This window comes from Bactrocera neohumeralis, chromosome 4 (assembly GCF_024586455.1).
Source record: "Bactrocera neohumeralis isolate Rockhampton chromosome 4, APGP_CSIRO_Bneo_wtdbg2-racon-allhic-juicebox.fasta_v2, whole genome shotgun sequence".
In the NCBI taxonomy this organism is placed as follows: domain Eukaryota; kingdom Metazoa; phylum Arthropoda; class Insecta; order Diptera; family Tephritidae; genus Bactrocera; species Bactrocera neohumeralis.
The window spans coordinates 50,084,093-50,101,411 of record NC_065921.1 but is presented as its reverse complement, the minus strand read 5'-3'; the positions used below and the strand labels follow the sequence as shown (position 1 = coordinate 50,101,411).

Here is a 17,319-nt window from a genome sequence, read left to right as displayed (position 1 = left end):
TATAAATCAATATACATATATGATATATTACCGAAATTAACTGAACGTATAATATTGAATAAAGTATGTGAAATTGGTCTACGAATTGGCCCATATCATATTTAATGATTTTCGTTATTTGAATATTGAAGCTGTTATAAAAATTATGTGGTTTAGCGGTGAATATGAATGGAGTTGACCTAGACCTTCGTCCAAACCTCATTTCCCTAAATATTTTTGGCCTTCTGGTAGACGTTTTCCACATTAACTCAGGATATTCAATTTAGCATCTTCGGTTGAGTTTACATAACATTTATCTCATTTGAGAATGATTTTAATACATACATAAATAATTTTCGCTAATGCGAAGAAAAGACTAGTTAAATGTAATGTATTCACGATTTCATGTTTTAATATAGTTTTTAATATACATATGTACATAGTTATGCCAAACTTTATTATTATGCCAAATGTTATTATTTGATCCCTGCAAGTTGCAAGAGTATAAAATTTTCTGTTAAACCTAAACTTAGCCTTCCTTGCTTGTTATGTTGCCTTGTTAATTAAAAAGAGAATGATGGAAAGTAAAGTACACTATACAGTTTATGCTAATAAATATATTTAGAAGCGATGATGACGTACCTGGCGCAAAGAAAAACACGCTCGCTACATACATGCTCTCCATAAAACTTAGGTAACTAGCATCAGAAGAAATCAGGGTCTCTTAATGGAGTAATCTGCGCTGATTTCCGAATATATTATGCAATAAATCCTATATATGTATATATAAATATATATGCACATATTATATTGCAAATTAGTATAATTTAGTGAATACTTGATTTTCTCTCGTTTCGTCGGTAGAAGGAAAAGCGTTAGCTGCTTCACACGATGCAAAATTTATAGAGACATCCAGTGGAATTCAACACAATGTTGATGAACTATTGGTAGGAATCCTAAAACAGGTGTGTATGATCGATTCATATTATATATTAAATAGTTTCTTAAATATACTCATTCAATATAATCTATTATATATTTAAAAAAATTTTACAAATAACAACAGAGTTTTATATACTAACTGTCTTAAAAACAGTTGGAGTTCATACATTTAATTTAGTATCCCTTCAATTCGATGTACTTCATGTAATGCTGTTTACCTCCACAAAATCTCTTAAGAACCATAGTACAAATTTCAGCGTCTGTAAGCATTAGGAATTACATATATGTACACTTGCGGTCAATAAAAACGAACCACTAAATATAATTGAAATAATTTTGTATGATAGCATGGCGCTGAGTCATTCTGAAAGATTAGACAATCCGTAAAAAAATAACCCTCTTAAATTGCGGGTACTAAAAGTTGTTAACCACTGTCGCATATTTTTGAGCAATCATTATTTGGCATTTTGCGCACTTGCGCAACTAAAACATGAGTATACTCGTAATTGAACAGTGTTCAACACAACACATACATATAGTAGGGGAGCCCAAGCGGGGATTTTCGAAGTTACTAAAGCGTGTCAGAAAATTTTATGGGGAGAAACATTGCACGTTTTTATGTACCCCTACCAAATATGAGCCCTTAATATGGAGGAGTGCGTTGGGGGGAATTCGACAGATTAGAGAAAAAAAATCGATCCATCGGAAAACTCGAGCGCGTCAGATTAAGAGATGGTAAATTAAATACATGAAGACGTGTGTATATTTCCATATTCTGACAGTTTGAGGGTGACTTAGAGAAATAGCAGGGTGACAAATTTGAAAAAAAAATACGTCACCTTAAAATACTCGTGCACGAAAATCCTATCATCTGACAGCTTCCATAGGGCGATACAGGTAAAATCGTCGACATATATATATACATATATATGCATATATGTATACACTGTTTTTATTTCATCTTGTAACAAAAACAAGAACCAAACAGAATTCTTCCACTTTTAAATCGTCAGATTAACGATATCCCTCTATATAATTGTCAGATTATCTTTTGGGAAGACTCTGACATCAAGTTCATCCCCCTGCATAAAAATCTGACGCGCTCGAGTATCTCAAGGTCACCATTTTTTTACAAGTTTTAAAGTCAGTCATGACTTTTGGTCACGTCGAAATTGTCAGAAATTTAAATGGCACACTTTTTAAAGGTTCATTAACATTCGCTTTGAAAATCTGACACGCTCGAATAACTTTTTTATACTCTCGCAACAAAGTTGCTAAGGAGAGTATTATAGTTTTGTTCACATAACGGTTGTTTGTGAGTCCCAAAACTAAAAGAGTCAGATATAGGGTTATATATACCAAAGTGATCAGAGTAACGAGTAGAGTTGAAATAAGGATGTCTGTCTGTCCGTCCGTACAAGCTGTAACTTGAGTAAAAATAGAGATATCATGATGAAACTTGGTACACTTGTTTCTTGGCTCCATAAGAAGGTTAAGTTCGAAGATGGGAAAAATCGGCCCACTGCCACGCCCACAAAATGGCGAAAACCGAAAACTTATAAAATGTCATAACTAAGCCATAAATAAAGATATTAAAGTGAAATTTAGCACAAAGGATCGCATTAGGGAGGGGCATATTTGGACGTAATTTTTTTGGAAAAGTGGCGCCCCCTACTAAGTTTTTTGTACATATCTCGGAAACTACTATAGCTATGTCAACCAAACTCTATAGACTCGTTTCCTTCAGGCATTTCCATATACAGCTCAAAAATGGAAGAAGTCGGATAATAACCACGCCCACCTCCCATACAAAGGTTATGTTGAAAATCACTACAAGTGCGTTAACCGACTAACAAAAAACGCCAGAAACACTAAATTTTACGGAAGAAATGGCAGAAGGAAGCTGCACCCAGGCTTTTTTTAAAAATTGAAAATGGGTGTGGCGGCGCCCACTTATGGACCAAAAACCATATCTCCGGAACTACTAGACCGATTTCAATGAAATTCGGTATATAATATTTTCTTAACACCCTGATGACATGTACGAAATATGGGTGAAATCTGTTTACAACCACGCCTTCTTCCAATATAACGCTATTTTGAATTCCATCTGATGCCTTCTTTGTATAATATATTCATTAGGAACCAATGATGATAGCGGAATAAAACTTTACACAAATACGGTATTTGAAAAATATGTAAATGACGGATAATGAAATATCTATTATCACTTTATCATGCGAGAGTATAAAATGTTCGGTGACACCCGAACTTAGCCCTTCCTTACTTGTTTTTTTAACCTCTCATTACGGCCCTCCCCCTTCAATTGATTGTCAGATTAATATACTTGTATATCGACTATCAGAAATACAATGCGCGTATATATCATTAATGACTGACGCGCTTGAGTATTTTTATGTGACTGTTTTTTTTACATTTTTGAAAATAATCACCCGCTCTTCCCCCCACTAAAATGGAAAACTTGACCTAGACTTTCATTTTTTTTTTAACGTTATCTTGACAATCTAGTAAGTCTCCATGACGCTCCAGTAACTGCAAATTTAGCACTCCAGGCTCCCCTACTAATAGGTATAGGACAATAGGCATTATTACATTACAAATTTTTAATAAAAAATATCATTTTTTTGTTTATTTTCTAATTATACTAAGTAATTCCCTTTTTGAAAGGATGTTCTCTCAAATATTTGCTTCTTCATAAGTGTTATACATTATTTACAACTGCTTGCTCAACATATTGCATAGAGTAAAAATTCTGTTCCCCTAATGGTTAAAAAAGGCTAAAACTAAACGAGATAGATTTAGAGTAATAATAAAATATAAAATATATAGTTCGGCCGATAGCCCATGATGCTAGTGCTGCGTATTTTCTTAAGTTTGTATAATAATTGTATTATTATGTAAGCTTTTATAAAATAAAATAAAATAAAATAAAATAAAATAAAATAAAATAAAATAAAATAAAAAATAAAATATATAGTGATACGAATTTTTTGGAATTTTTGTCTGGCCATGCCACGCTAACTTGAATAAAAATTGAGATCTCCCTATGGTGCTAATGAATTCGTGAAATTCGAAAAACTTAAAGTATTTTGGTAAATTAGCTATATACGTAATACCTAAAAATGGGACAGGATGTCACAGAGGTGGTTTTAAACTTTTTGAACAGTGAGCGTGGTCCTGAACTATTTAACCCTTATGTGAGCACCCGGGTACCCGGGTGCCCACCACCACACTTTTTTGCTAGCAATTCGGTGAAATAATTTCTTATCGAACTGAGGTTCCGGATCCTTGCGATTTAACTTCCAACAAAGCTATTTCAGTATTCAAAATGAAAAAAAAATGTATGAAGTTGAAAATTATGTATGAAATTATGTAACTCGCGGGGAGCACCCGGGTACCCGGGTACCCACTATATGAAAAACAATGCAATCATCTGTAAATGAGATTCAATATAGATAAATGTTTTAACTATATAACTTGGGATAATAAATAACTAATAACATGAATTCGTAAAATAAATTTATTAAAATCTTCATTAATTATTCAGCACAATCAGGACATATTACTTTCGATATACACGCATAAGGTTCATTTTTCTTCAATGTACCAGTGCTTGTCAATTTCCATGGGAGTAAGTATTTAGCATGAGGCAAAGTCGTAAAATAAGTTTCCATTGTTATATTTCTGTGCTGTAAGTTCTTTTATTACTCTCTTTCCTTAATTTTTTTTTCGAACATTGGCAGCGTTTTCAGTATCGCAAATCCACCAAATTTTCATGCCATTTTTTCGAGTTTCAGAGGAATGTACTGTGTGAATTTTGTGTGCCTACGATAAGTATAATTTTCCGTACTTTACTTTACCCAAATCTGCATTGAACATTGTCCATAAATTACGTATAGGAGTAGCTTTGTCATTTTCTGTACATACTTGGCATGTGTTGGATAAAGATAAAGAGGATACGAGTTACTCTTCCACATATAGTATTATTGGCGCCAGAGCAAATGAGAATCCCAATGAACAAACACATTTCTTACACAGTAACCGAACGCCAACCTCTATTCGAATTAGGATTTTGCGCGTTATGATCTTTATAGACGATTAGAGTTTTCTGGTTAGTATAGCCAACAATAAAATCAATTATTTCAACAGAGATTATAGTACTAAATTTATCTCCTAACAATGTTTCTGTAGATCTAGCAGGGCCACTTTTCTGTCGCAAAATATTGTGAGAAGCAGTTTGTTGAATTTCAAGCGGTTTCTTACACGAGACAGTTCTGTTTTTTGCAATGTGTTCATCGCCATTTTCTATATCTGCTTCTACCCCTATAGTCGATACACCTGCGGCTGTGTCCTCTGCTTCACTCTCTTTTGACTCACTGGTCATCTTCCCCGTACGGTGAAAGTCGTAATATCATTGGACAAAATTTTGCCCACCATCCGAATTGATGAGGTGATAGATGATCTTCCATTACGAACTGCCAATTATTATCTCTCATAAATGCTCGTTTGAGTCCACAAAGTATTCGAAATTGTTCGAATAATAGTTAATAATGTCGATTCTAACGCAAAGCCGCTCTATGCACATCGACGCAGTCGACTTTCCGTGCTTTACACGACATTCCTCATCAACTGTTCACTTCTCATTGATTCACAGTTGCCAAACTGCGTAACTGTGTACTCCCAAGTCACTGAAATAAGCCTATTCTTCGATACTACCACAACTACAAACATTTCGAATACGTGTCGACGTGTAAAGGTGAAAACTGACCATGTCCCACCCGTAGAGCGCGAGATTTCGCTATCATGATTTCTCTTCCAGAAAAATAAAATGTGCGACAAGAGTCAAACACAGGTAAATTACTTGTCATATTCTCTTAAAAGAATTGTTTAACTGTTTTTTCATAATTTCGTTCGCTTCCAAACTTCGAAAGTTGTTTTATTATAGTGATGGGTACCCGGATACCCTGGGTGCTAATTAACGTGGCTAAAACTGGGTGCTCACATAAGGGTTAAATGTACATTATTTGTAAACCTTAAAAGTAATCGAGATAAATCAGGATGATGAGACGATGTATGTCTGTCTGTCCATAGTGGGAAAGGACGGTTGAGGTTTAAAATTTTTTAAAAAGTAATTACCCATAAACTACGAAAGTTATGTATACTAACCTTTAACTGCTGGAAACATTTATTTCGCTTCATCAAATAGTGTGGGTATGAGTGAAATAGGACAATAACCACCTCCCTTGGCCTATACAATGGATGTGTTGAAAATGCGTTAATTCTCTGTAAAAATAAGTTTGAAGCATTACATGCTTGAGTAGAGGTAGTAATGTAGGATTGAATGGAAATCAGCAGCTACTTGGCCGATTTGAAAAATAAAATAACAAGAAAAGAAGGGCTTAGTTCGGCTGTAACCGACCATTTTATACTCTTGGAATTCGCAAGGATTAAAGTTTGTGAAATACTTGACTCGAATATTTCAGAATACATGCAGTATAAAATCAGTCGGAAGTTGGCAAATTTTTCTACTAGGCATATGGTATAAAGGAATTATTGATTCGATTCAACCCATTTGTAAAATTTAATGTTTCTGACGTATTTATTTATTGCTTGGGGTTATCATACGATTTTATCAATTTTTTCGCTGTTGGTAGAGGTGCTTGAGAATTTTTTCAAAGTGAATTCGGTTATTATAGTTTGAATGGTTTGGAGCTATGGATATCAAAGCTTTAAGAGGACGGGGTCACACAAATTTTTTTCAATCTTTCTACCCATAGATGCCCCATTCTACAGCGATCCTCTTTGCCAAATTACAAGTTTATATCTCATCTTTATTGCTTAGTTATGGCACTTTATAATTATTGCTTTTCGTTTAATGTCGTGGTGGGCGTAGCAGAGATCCAATTACGCCCATCTACGAACTCGTCTTCCATATTTTGTCAAGGAACACGTGTATTAAGTTTCATGACGATATCTTTTATTTTTTCTCAAGACACTCGCTCGTTTTTATTTTATTAAAAACCAACAAAAGTATATATTCAAAGTAACTTACATAATGCATGTAACAAAAACTGTGCTAAGGCTATATTTGCGCCTCACATTGAAAATCGGGCGAGACGTAAATGATATAAGTACAGTAGAATCCCGAAACAGTTAACCAAAAGTTTCAAGGGTGTTTACTTTTCCGAATTATTAACTTTAGAAAAACACGGAAATAAAAATAAATTTGGTGATATAATACATTTACTTTGTTTGCATAACTCACGTTTACTCATAACAAAACAAAAACTTAGATTTAATTTGTACTTTTTCATATATGTATATACATTTTAATTTGTAAGGGACTGACTGTAACTTGTCAATTTGCAGTACAGTTGTCAATCAGCAATAATGACCTTGGTGTAAATTATTTTCAGCAGAAAATTTGCGAACCTGAAAAATATTTTGAAACACTTAAAAATTTATAATGATAGAAAAAATAAATTTAACTGCTTAATAAATGAATGGTGGAACAAGCGGAAGATTAGCTCTGAATTCATCCAAAACTTTTGCGAGTTAGCGTATTCCAATGGGTTTTCAAATCCCATGAAGCAACGTGGCTTGCGGATTTACCAAGTATCAATGGTTTAACTTATGCGAATACATATTTTTCGGCCAGGTGCCGTTTTTTTGTTTGCCGCGATAAATATTTTATCGGGCAGAAAACTATAAAACAATCCAGTTTCATCTGCGTTATATAGCTGCACGTCCGAAATTTCCATTTCATTAATTTTTACCCGGAAGTTATGAATGAACGGTATTATTTCTGCCTTGTCCCTTGAGAAGATTTCCCCACAAACTTTTAAGTGGCAAATACCATATAGTTTTTGAAATTTGTTAGCCATCCATCATTTCCATGAAATTGTTTTCCAGGGTGCAATTTGCACATCATTGCCTCAAGAACGGAATATTCCGATTTATGTAAAGTTTTCTTCGTTGCAACTCCAAATTTTTCTTAATTTTTGAGATGACCGCCTTAGATACATTATGAACCAATGCCAATCGATTTCCATGAATACCTTCACCTTTTTTCTGTTTTGCTAGCATTTTCTAACACATTAACTATAAACAACTCACAAGCTCAAACGTTCATGACAAACTACGTATGTACCTCGTGACACTGACAATAATTTTTCACATAGAAATTCGGAAGTTTAGAAGTTTACAACAAAAAAAATATTTTTAATATTTGGTCGCACCACCCTTTTGATTTTCTACTGCCTGCAGTCTTCTCGGCATTGATCCAATCAGATTTTTTCGCACACTCGGACTAATCTTGTTTCACTCCTCTTGAAAATCATTTTTTAACTGGTCCCTCGAAGTGCACCACCTGTTCTACATCCTGCGTCCTAATTTGTTCTACAAATGCTCAATTACATTAAGGTCAGGGCTTTGTGCAGGAGTTTTGATTACTTTTGGGCAGTTATACAAAAACCAACTTCTCACATCACGCGCCGAATGTATTGGGTCATTGTCTTGATAAAACTGAAAGTTGTTGATTTTATCCATTTAATGCACGAAGATGAACCGCTATTAGAAAACCCCGCTTTATTCTATTAACATAATTCTCATATTTGCAGACATATATTGAAACACAAAAGCACCTGGAAATTTTAATTAAATTCCCCGGGTAAATGATATTTCAAAAAATGTAATTTGCTAAGTTGGTAGACTGCCCTTAATTACTATGCCAAATATGAGCGCGATCTGCCAACCAGTTTGTTGACAGCATCAGCTTAAGTCGGTACACCTCAGTAGTGTGGGCGCCACTTTTCCAAAAAAATTACGTCCAAATATGCCCCTCCCTAATGCGATCCTTTGTGCCAAATTTCACTTTAATATCTTTATTTATGACTTAGTTATGACACTTTATAGGTTTTCGGTTTTCGCCATTTTGTGGGCGTGGCAGTAGGCCGATTTTGCCCATCTTCGAACTTAACCTTCTTATGGAGCCAAGAAATACGTGTACCAAGTTTCATCATTATATCTCAATTTTTACCCAAGTTACAGCTTGCACGGACGGACGGACGGACGGACAGACAGACATCCGGATTTCAACTCTACTCGTCACCCTGATCACTTTGGTATATATAACCCTATATCTGACTCTTTTAGTTTTAAGACTTACAAACAACCGTTATGTGAACAAAACTGGAGAGTATTATAGTTACTTTGTTGCGAGAGTATAAAAAGTGAAGGATATGGTGCTTGAGAACTGTCAAGATAAAACAAAATTCGCTGAATAGCTGAAGACCATCCCAAAAAGTGCTTGCGAAAAGTATTTCAAGGACTGGAAAAGTCGTTTGCATAAGCTTATTACATCTAGTGGGGATTAATTTGAAGGGACAAAATAAACATTTCTGATTAATTAAATCTTTTGCATTTTATTTACAATTACCGAGTACTTTGTTGTTACAATGCATACGATATGAAATTCGAAAATCTTAGGTATATGGGCGCGAAAGGAAATTTAGTCCCGATTCAACTCATTTTTGACACACGAATACGAATTATGTAATATGTTAGATTAATTGCAATTTGTGGACGTGGCAGTGGTTCGATTACGCCCATCTACAATACCAAACTTCTTATGGTGCCAAAGTACATCTGTACAGCTTACACGGGCGGATGGACGGACGGATTTCAACTCATATCATCAGCATTCATTCATATAACCGTATATCTATCTCGATTAGTTTTTGGTGATACATACAACCGTTATTCCAACAAAACTATTATACTATATTGCAACAAGTTCTAAGAATATTGCAAAATAATAAGATTGACCAGTACTCTAGAGTATTGAATATGGTGTTTCTGTGCGAAAATTTGGTTTTCTCTGATTACAATCTGAAATTTACAAAATTTTCCATTCCTAAATTTACATATGAAATTTTACAACATTAGTTAAAAAACCAATTGCTTTTTTTGTTATGTAATGGAGTGGGGAGAAATTAAATTATGTAAGCGTATGACTCGAAACGTATTTTCTAAGGGCAATCTACTTCCATGTAATTTTTTTCCATATCTCTCTATTGTAGATGCGTTTGAAGGAAACACGAGAAAAGAGAGCTACGTCATCGAAGCTGAAAGCTTCTCGCACTCACATATCGTTGAATTTGGCTAAGGAAATACTGCAAAAGATATGTCTTACCGATATATCGAAATCAAAAAGCTGTGAGAATCTACATGTTCTATAAGTATCAGCAAATAATACCAACTGCATGGAGCGGAGTATTCATAGTAAACGGATTACTCAATTTAATTAAAATTTAGCAAAATCTGCCTTTTGGAAAGTAAATTGTGTGAACGTTCTATGGAACAGTATAAAAAATATGTTTTAGGATGTATGTATTGGGTGAAATTTATTTTCAAAAAACAGTTACTATTATGTAGAATATATTTGTACTTAGATAAGTTTTAGCCAAGTGTTGAATGAACTGTAATGCAAATCTGTTAGCTGTGCTGTCAATTCTAAATTGGAAATATATAAACTTTACAACTACTGCAAATGAATATTTATATAACGAATGCAATGAAACGAAATGAAAATTTACGAATTGTTTAAAAATTATACAAACTGTTTCGTATATCAACAATCTACCTACAACTTTTAATGACAATGTACCTATTGCCAAATTATATCACACAGTTGTGATACTGTTTTTACCAGTTGAAACAAATATGAGCAATACATAGACACAAGCATACTTGTATTGCATACGATAATATACATCAATATGTTTTAATATACTATTTATAATAAAGCATACAAAAATGCGACTGTATTCAGACACTTGATACTCGAGTATAAGAATAATAACTTCGTTCAAAAATATTTCTTTGACTATTACTTTTATATGTAAAGCTTAACTCTAAATAAAAAGCAACGATTTCTTTAAGATCCATTTTGGTAAATTATTCAGTTAGAAACGTTCAATAATAATACTTACATACAAGGTGCGTTCCAAAATAAACACGACTTTTTGAACCTAGTGCCCCCTGGTGGCGCCATCTATATGTCGACTGGTGCGAACCTGCTATCTTTATCGATTATCCAGTGAGAATTTAATGACATTTCATGGATTGGAAGTGAAGTTATTGCGTTTGTATTATCGGGGAAAAAATGAGCTTCGAACAAAGAGCCAACATTAAATTTTGTTTTAAAATTGGTAAAACTTTTACCGAAACGTTTCAATTGATGAAACAAGTTTATGGCGATGATTGCCTATCCTCTAGCAGAGTGTACGAGTGGTTTCAACGTATTTTGAATAAAATAAATGATTTTGATTTTGCCGAAAAAACCATTTGTTTTTTTTTTTAAGTCCTGTTTACTTTGAAAAACACCTTGTATTTTTTTACATTCATTGTATTCAAACTCTAAAATACTCAAAATAACGCAGAGAAAAGCTTAAGATCAGTATCTTAATTTTGACATTACCACATTCGATAATAAAGGTATTCGATAAATACACAAAATGGTTCAATTAGGTAGTCGATATTCACTCGCAAAGTATGTAATATTGGGCTGTTCTATAACGGCAAGTAAAGCTGCCCTATTATTGACCCATATTATATTATATTTTATCTACTCGTATATACACTACATTCTAAAAGCTCAACTGATTTTTATAATAGTATTTTATCTGAATTTGACACAACTACTTAGAATATAATAAAATTATACTTAAACAAATAAGTTATTGCTAACTTTTTAACACAAATGGGTTTATTTCTTTCTTTCTTCATGCAGTAACCAAATTATCGTGTTCTAGGAATTTCAATTAAATTCATGAATTTATTAATTATATACTTTAAGTAGAGTATACTGTTGTGTCCAGTATCGAACAGCATCTCTTGTTGATACAAAAAAAGTAAAAAGCGGATTAAGTAAAATTGTGCAAAAGTTCTTGATACATTATATGACAATTCTTTGAAAACGGTCAAACATGTTAAATTTGATCACATATTGTAAAATAAGGTCTTCCATATTGCATTTTGTTTATTAGTAACATTTACTGACTTAATACTTTAATACTTGTCTTTTGCTTCATTCCATTTATGGAGTTGACCATCACATGTTTGTTTTAGCGGACTCCAAAGTTGATATTTTTTTTAGAAACTTCTTAATGGTGGAAATACGTTCGAATAAGTTTAATTGCTTTCGCAGCGATCGCCAATTACAGTTAAAATTGCATCTTCCTCTGTTGAATACGGAAATTTTACAAAATTATTTTTTTTAAACTGTATCAAATGATATTATTTTTTCAAATTCACAATTTACGTATATACATATATGTCCATGTAAGTGGATTCATAAATACGTATAGAATAAGTACTTACTATGGCGTTGACTTAAACAGTGTTAAAGACTATCTTCCAATCTTATCAAAATATACATACATGGTATACATACATATACACACTTATACAAACATTATATTTCTATATATGCATATTTGAGCTATTATATAAAATAAGGTACTTAGTGTACATGTACATTTATATATATTTTAAATGCATTTTCTTAAAGAGTATAGACGCTTTATGACTGTTAAATGTTGACTAATGTACAAAATAATACTAAAATTTAAATAAATGGTATAAGTTTGTGTGGAAACTTCTAAATATAATCAGTTAATTGGCATACTTTATAAAAAGGTAGGTATGTTTCGGGCTATTTTGTTTTTTGTGATAACTCAATGAATATAAGTTTAACATTTTGAATAAAAAACAAATTTTTAAAATCGCTGATGCGACTATTTTAGTTGAATAAATTTGCCTTTTATACTCTTGCACCATGTTTCTACTGAGTTTAACAATTTTGATCACCTAACGGTTGTGGGTAACTATCTGTCTGTCCGTCTGTGTAAGCGATATCTTGATTAAACTTTATACATACTTATATTCCTTGGCACACAAGGAAGGTTGCAAATGGGAGCAATTGGACCATTGGCCACAAATTACAATGCAATTAATTGAAAACCTATAAAGCGCCATAACTAAGCTTCATAAAAAGATGCAAGACTGCTGTTTGGTAATACAGACCGCATTAGAGAAGGGTATTTGTGGTTTAAAATCAGGGTTCTCATTTACTACTCCGTAGCAGCAAAATTTCTAAAATTATTGCTATGCTATCGCTAACGCTCTCACTTTGTCGGGAGCCACAGCATAGCCTTAGCATAACAATGTAAAGTATGTGCTCTACTCTGCTCCGAGTTTTGTTAGGTAAAAAACTATAGCTGGAGCGGGAGCAAAAATTAAATTCTGCGCTATGCTCTGGCGTAGCGGTAGCAAAAAATTGGGAGCGGTAGCACAGCAGAGCTAATGAAAATTTTCATGTGCTACAGCTCCCGCATGTGTTTGTCGTTTTTTTTTTTTTTTGCTATTTTCTGTCATAATGTTTGAATTAATTGAATAATTCAAACAAAAAAATGTTATGCAAATCATTTTGGCACTTGTTGCGTCAAGTGACTTTATAAATCTAAAATCAAATATTTTAAGAAATATATTAATAAAGTGAATTAGATAATAATTGAATAAATTATAAAATTTTTTTATTATGTAAAATATTTACCATTTTTATATTACCAAGAACATCATCTATTCCAAATGTATTACAATACTCAATTACTATGAATTTTCGAAATTAATTTTAACTACATATACTTTCCCTCTTTTTACATATATACATTAGGGTGTTTTTATTTTTTTGAATTATTAATTTTGTTCGGTCCCGTCACGAAATTTCCTTGGAAATACCCCAAAAAAAAAAAAATTCCCTGAAAATTTTAGCCTTACATATTAACATTACGAACTGGACCGAGGCATGTACAAATTTTCCATAGAAAATACACTACAATCTTGGTTTTTATCTTTAAATTCCTTCAGATCAGAGGTATTTTATGGCATCGCTTTGACTTTACACGCTGTAGCTCTTGTCAGTTATACAAAAAAATGCGAATTTCGTGGAAAAATCAGGTTTAGATACCTCGCCTTTATCTTTTGGAATACACGTGATTAATATTCATCTACTGATTACCAGTACCAGTTTTAATCCATTGCACTGCGTATTTGCAGTTCTATTCTACCATTCCCAATATTTAGTAATTTTATCATTTTTTAGGAAGAATCAGTTTGAAATTGTACGCATATACATACATACTTCAATGTATATTGCAAAGAATCGAAAAAATTTCTGTATATCTAAAATTATAATAAACCTTTTTATCAACACTCCAATTATTCCGCTATATCTTTATGTTAGATATCCCGTTTGGTTTGTTATGAATGCATTTGCGTCCTTGACCAATAATCAAAGTATCCGCAGTGCCTTGACGATGAAAATTTCAATGTCATTTTTTGTTGTGATATTAAATATATCGGACGGGTTCGTCTTAAAAGAAAACTACCTGGTTAAGGAGCAAAATCAGTATAACCCATGTACTAAGCATGTTTGGATATGAAAATTTTTACTTATTTCTTTCTATTTTTGACATATGAGTTTGTACATATGAGTTGTATTGAATTTTAGCATAAAGAGATAAAATGTATCCTATGTCCTTACCCTGCTTCTAAGCTACCTCCCCACCAATTTTAAGCCAAATCGGTTCAGCCGTTCTTGAGTTATAAACGACTTTCTTTTATATACCAACTTGTACCATACTTGTAAATGCCAGAAAATAGCAAAAAAGAAAAAAAAAACAACAAACACATTCGGGAGCTGTAGCACGTGAAAATTTTCATTTGCTCTGCTGTGCTACCGCTCCTAATTTTTTGCTACCGCTACGCCAGAGCATAGCGCAGAATTTAGTTTTTTGCTCCCGCTCCAGCTATAGTTTTTTACCTCACAAAACTCGGAGCAGAGTAGAGCACATACTTTACATTGTTATTCTAAGGCTATGCTGTGGCTCCCGACAAAGTGAGAGCGGTAGCAAGAGTAAAATGAAATGCTACGAGACTAGCGTAGTTTTTCAAACGCTGTTTAAAATATTTTGGAAAACCATCACAAACCACTTTAGCTAAATCAATAACATACTGAGCACAAATTTTTACAGCAGTGTAAAATGAATGAAATCGGATTATGACGGGTTATTCTCCATATAACGATTAAATAAAAAACAACTAAAAGTGCGACAAAGCAATATATAAAATCGTTAGATTTTTTAGTTAATTAAGTTTTGCACCCGAGATAGTAAAAAAAGTTTTAAAGAGCTGTTATCAAAATTGGATATTGTCCATATTTAGGTATCGGGATCTTTTCGACCAATTTCAGCCAAATTTGATACATATGACATTCCCATGTCAAAGTATGAAAACAAAAATCGGACTATATCTTCCATAAAACACAATTTTAAATTCCATCTGCTTTTTTCACTATCCAGAATAAAAATCAGGAATATATCGGGAAAACTTTGCTTGAATAGTGCCCTTAAGTTGTACCACCTGATGACCAAAAATGGTTGAATTCGGACTATAACTATTTAAGCCAATATTTCCCGCAGCACCCATTCACGTAATATAAAGACTTTCGAATTTCCGGCTGATTTTATACTGCATATATTGGCGAATATGTGAGCTGTCTTAATAAAATTAACCCTCATCGAGACCCTCGGGTCTGGCCAGGCATATTTTGTTTTTAAATGTTATTTAAATATATTTAGAGTGTAGCAAACGACTTGCACTTCCAAGTAGCTTCCTAGAATTTTATTATCTATAGAATTCAGAAAAAAATTCAAGGATATCGTATCGAAAAGGACTAAAAAAGGATATTATAATATTACACCTTAGTGCACCAATGGTGCTTGGCTAGACCCCAATTATTTTGTATGAAAATATATGAACTTTGGTATGTTTCTATCACTTCGCTCGGTTGATTTATCTGTTTTCATGTTCGTTACATGTCCAAATTGGTTTGCATGTTTATCTAGGTCAAATACTTTAGCCACTAGAGCGTTTTAAAGGTTAAGAAAAATGTAATTTTTTTGTAAAGATTGTACATAGGTCATTGTATAGACAATATCTTTAATTTTAATAAACTTTTTAAATTTTTGTTTTCAGCTACTTATTCGGCCGGTATCTTGTCAGCAGTTGAGCTACTTTTTTTTGGCACCTCGGAAGACAGCCCACCACTCTATTATTTCTCAACATTATCTTAGAATATAGCTGAAAATATACCTTATTATATTCAAAGAAGTTCGAAATATTTAATCAGGTACTTTCTCTTAAAAAAATTCACGAAAATCGCCTAATTTTTCATGCGTCACACTGGTATAGCCCCTTAAATTATACTACAAGTTACAGCTTATACGGGACGGACGGATAGACAGATTCTGGGGTCGAATCGTTACGGATCAGCAAACATACGAAAGAAAATTACGTGATACGTCAATCGTATGCGGTGATTGGCATTATGACATACGACAGCAAACGGATCGTAATGTATTTTAAATTCACAATAGTTTTTAAATTCCACATTGCTTTGGATCGTATTTTTAGGTCACAATAGATGTGGAACTGTCAAAACTGTTGCGAAATTTTCAATAAACTAACAAAAGCTAGTTAAATATCAAAATGGATCCAACTTTGTTTTATTATTTGAGCTTTAGTGAAAGCGATGGAGATAAAAAATAGTGCGGAAATAGCTAAGAGATCGTAGCAATAGCGTAGGTATAAAAAAAAAATTATGAATCCTCAATAACAAAATTTTCTTTGTAGATGAATCGTTGAACAAAGCATTGGAATCTTAAAAAGACGGTGGAGAATTTTAGGATATAGCAAGGGAGGAAGGTATCCCTCCACAAAAGTGGAAGATTTGTAAATGTTTGTGAGGCACTACATAACATCTGCATAAAATGTACAATAAGTTACGACCCTTAAAAAAGCGATTCTTAACACACACAAAAAATGGACATGGGTAGCGCATCGCCTCACCGCAATCGACCAACCGATAAGAAACCATATAATGAATTCTTTAAAAAATTTAATTCAAAAATGTATACGTCCTTAACTTTGTAAATAATTTTATTTTTAATGTCAATTAAAATACAAAAATTTTGTTCGTATAAATAATTTTTTAAATTTTATTTTTAATGAGATATTCCATTCATTATATTCTTATTTATGTTATTTATTACTAAAAATTATACAAAACATAAAATTTAAAAAAATTTGCTCACATTTCCATAAATTTGTCTATTACGATTGGTAATTTGCGTTCGAATGACGATTCGAACGAACGGATACGTTTATATACTCGTTCACGTTTGTCATCATGCCAGATTACGATAGAAGCGTTACGATCACGCATGTCATAATACGAAATAGAGGCTTTTACGT

At 32.9% G+C, this 17,319-nt stretch overlaps 1 protein-coding gene and 1 long non-coding RNA gene across 10 annotated transcripts in view; one reads left to right on the top strand and one right to left on the bottom strand.

Moving 5' to 3' along the window:
• Positions 1–17,052, top strand: part of LOC126754510 (uncharacterized) — a 46,477-nt gene extending 29,425 nt beyond the window's left edge. For 6 of the 8 annotated variants that reach the window (XM_050466548.1, XM_050466549.1, XM_050466546.1 and 3 more), the window contains 2 exons: positions 844–944; positions 10,023–10,493. In XM_050466548.1, coding sequence (XP_050322505.1) covers positions 844–944; positions 10,023–10,181 — 260 coding nt within the window. In that variant the 3' untranslated portion in view covers positions 10,182–10,493. Of the gene's footprint in view, positions 1–843; positions 945–10,022; positions 10,494–16,041; positions 16,196–16,257; positions 16,647–16,698 lie in introns of those variants that run through there. The other 2 variants (XR_007666298.1, XM_050466551.1) reach the window with 2 other exon arrangements.
• Positions 440–16,329, bottom strand: LOC126754711 (uncharacterized). Of its 2 annotated transcripts, XR_007666392.1 has the most exons (6): positions 16,159–16,329; positions 6,109–6,225; positions 1,062–1,181; positions 818–935; positions 622–751; positions 440–534 (listed from the first exon to the last, which is right to left on the bottom strand). It is a non-coding gene; the product is annotated as an uncharacterized LOC126754711 (long non-coding RNA). The 2 variants fall into 2 exon arrangements; XR_007666393.1 differs by lacking the exon at positions 1,062–1,181.
• Positions 17,053–17,319: the final 267 nt, after the last annotated feature.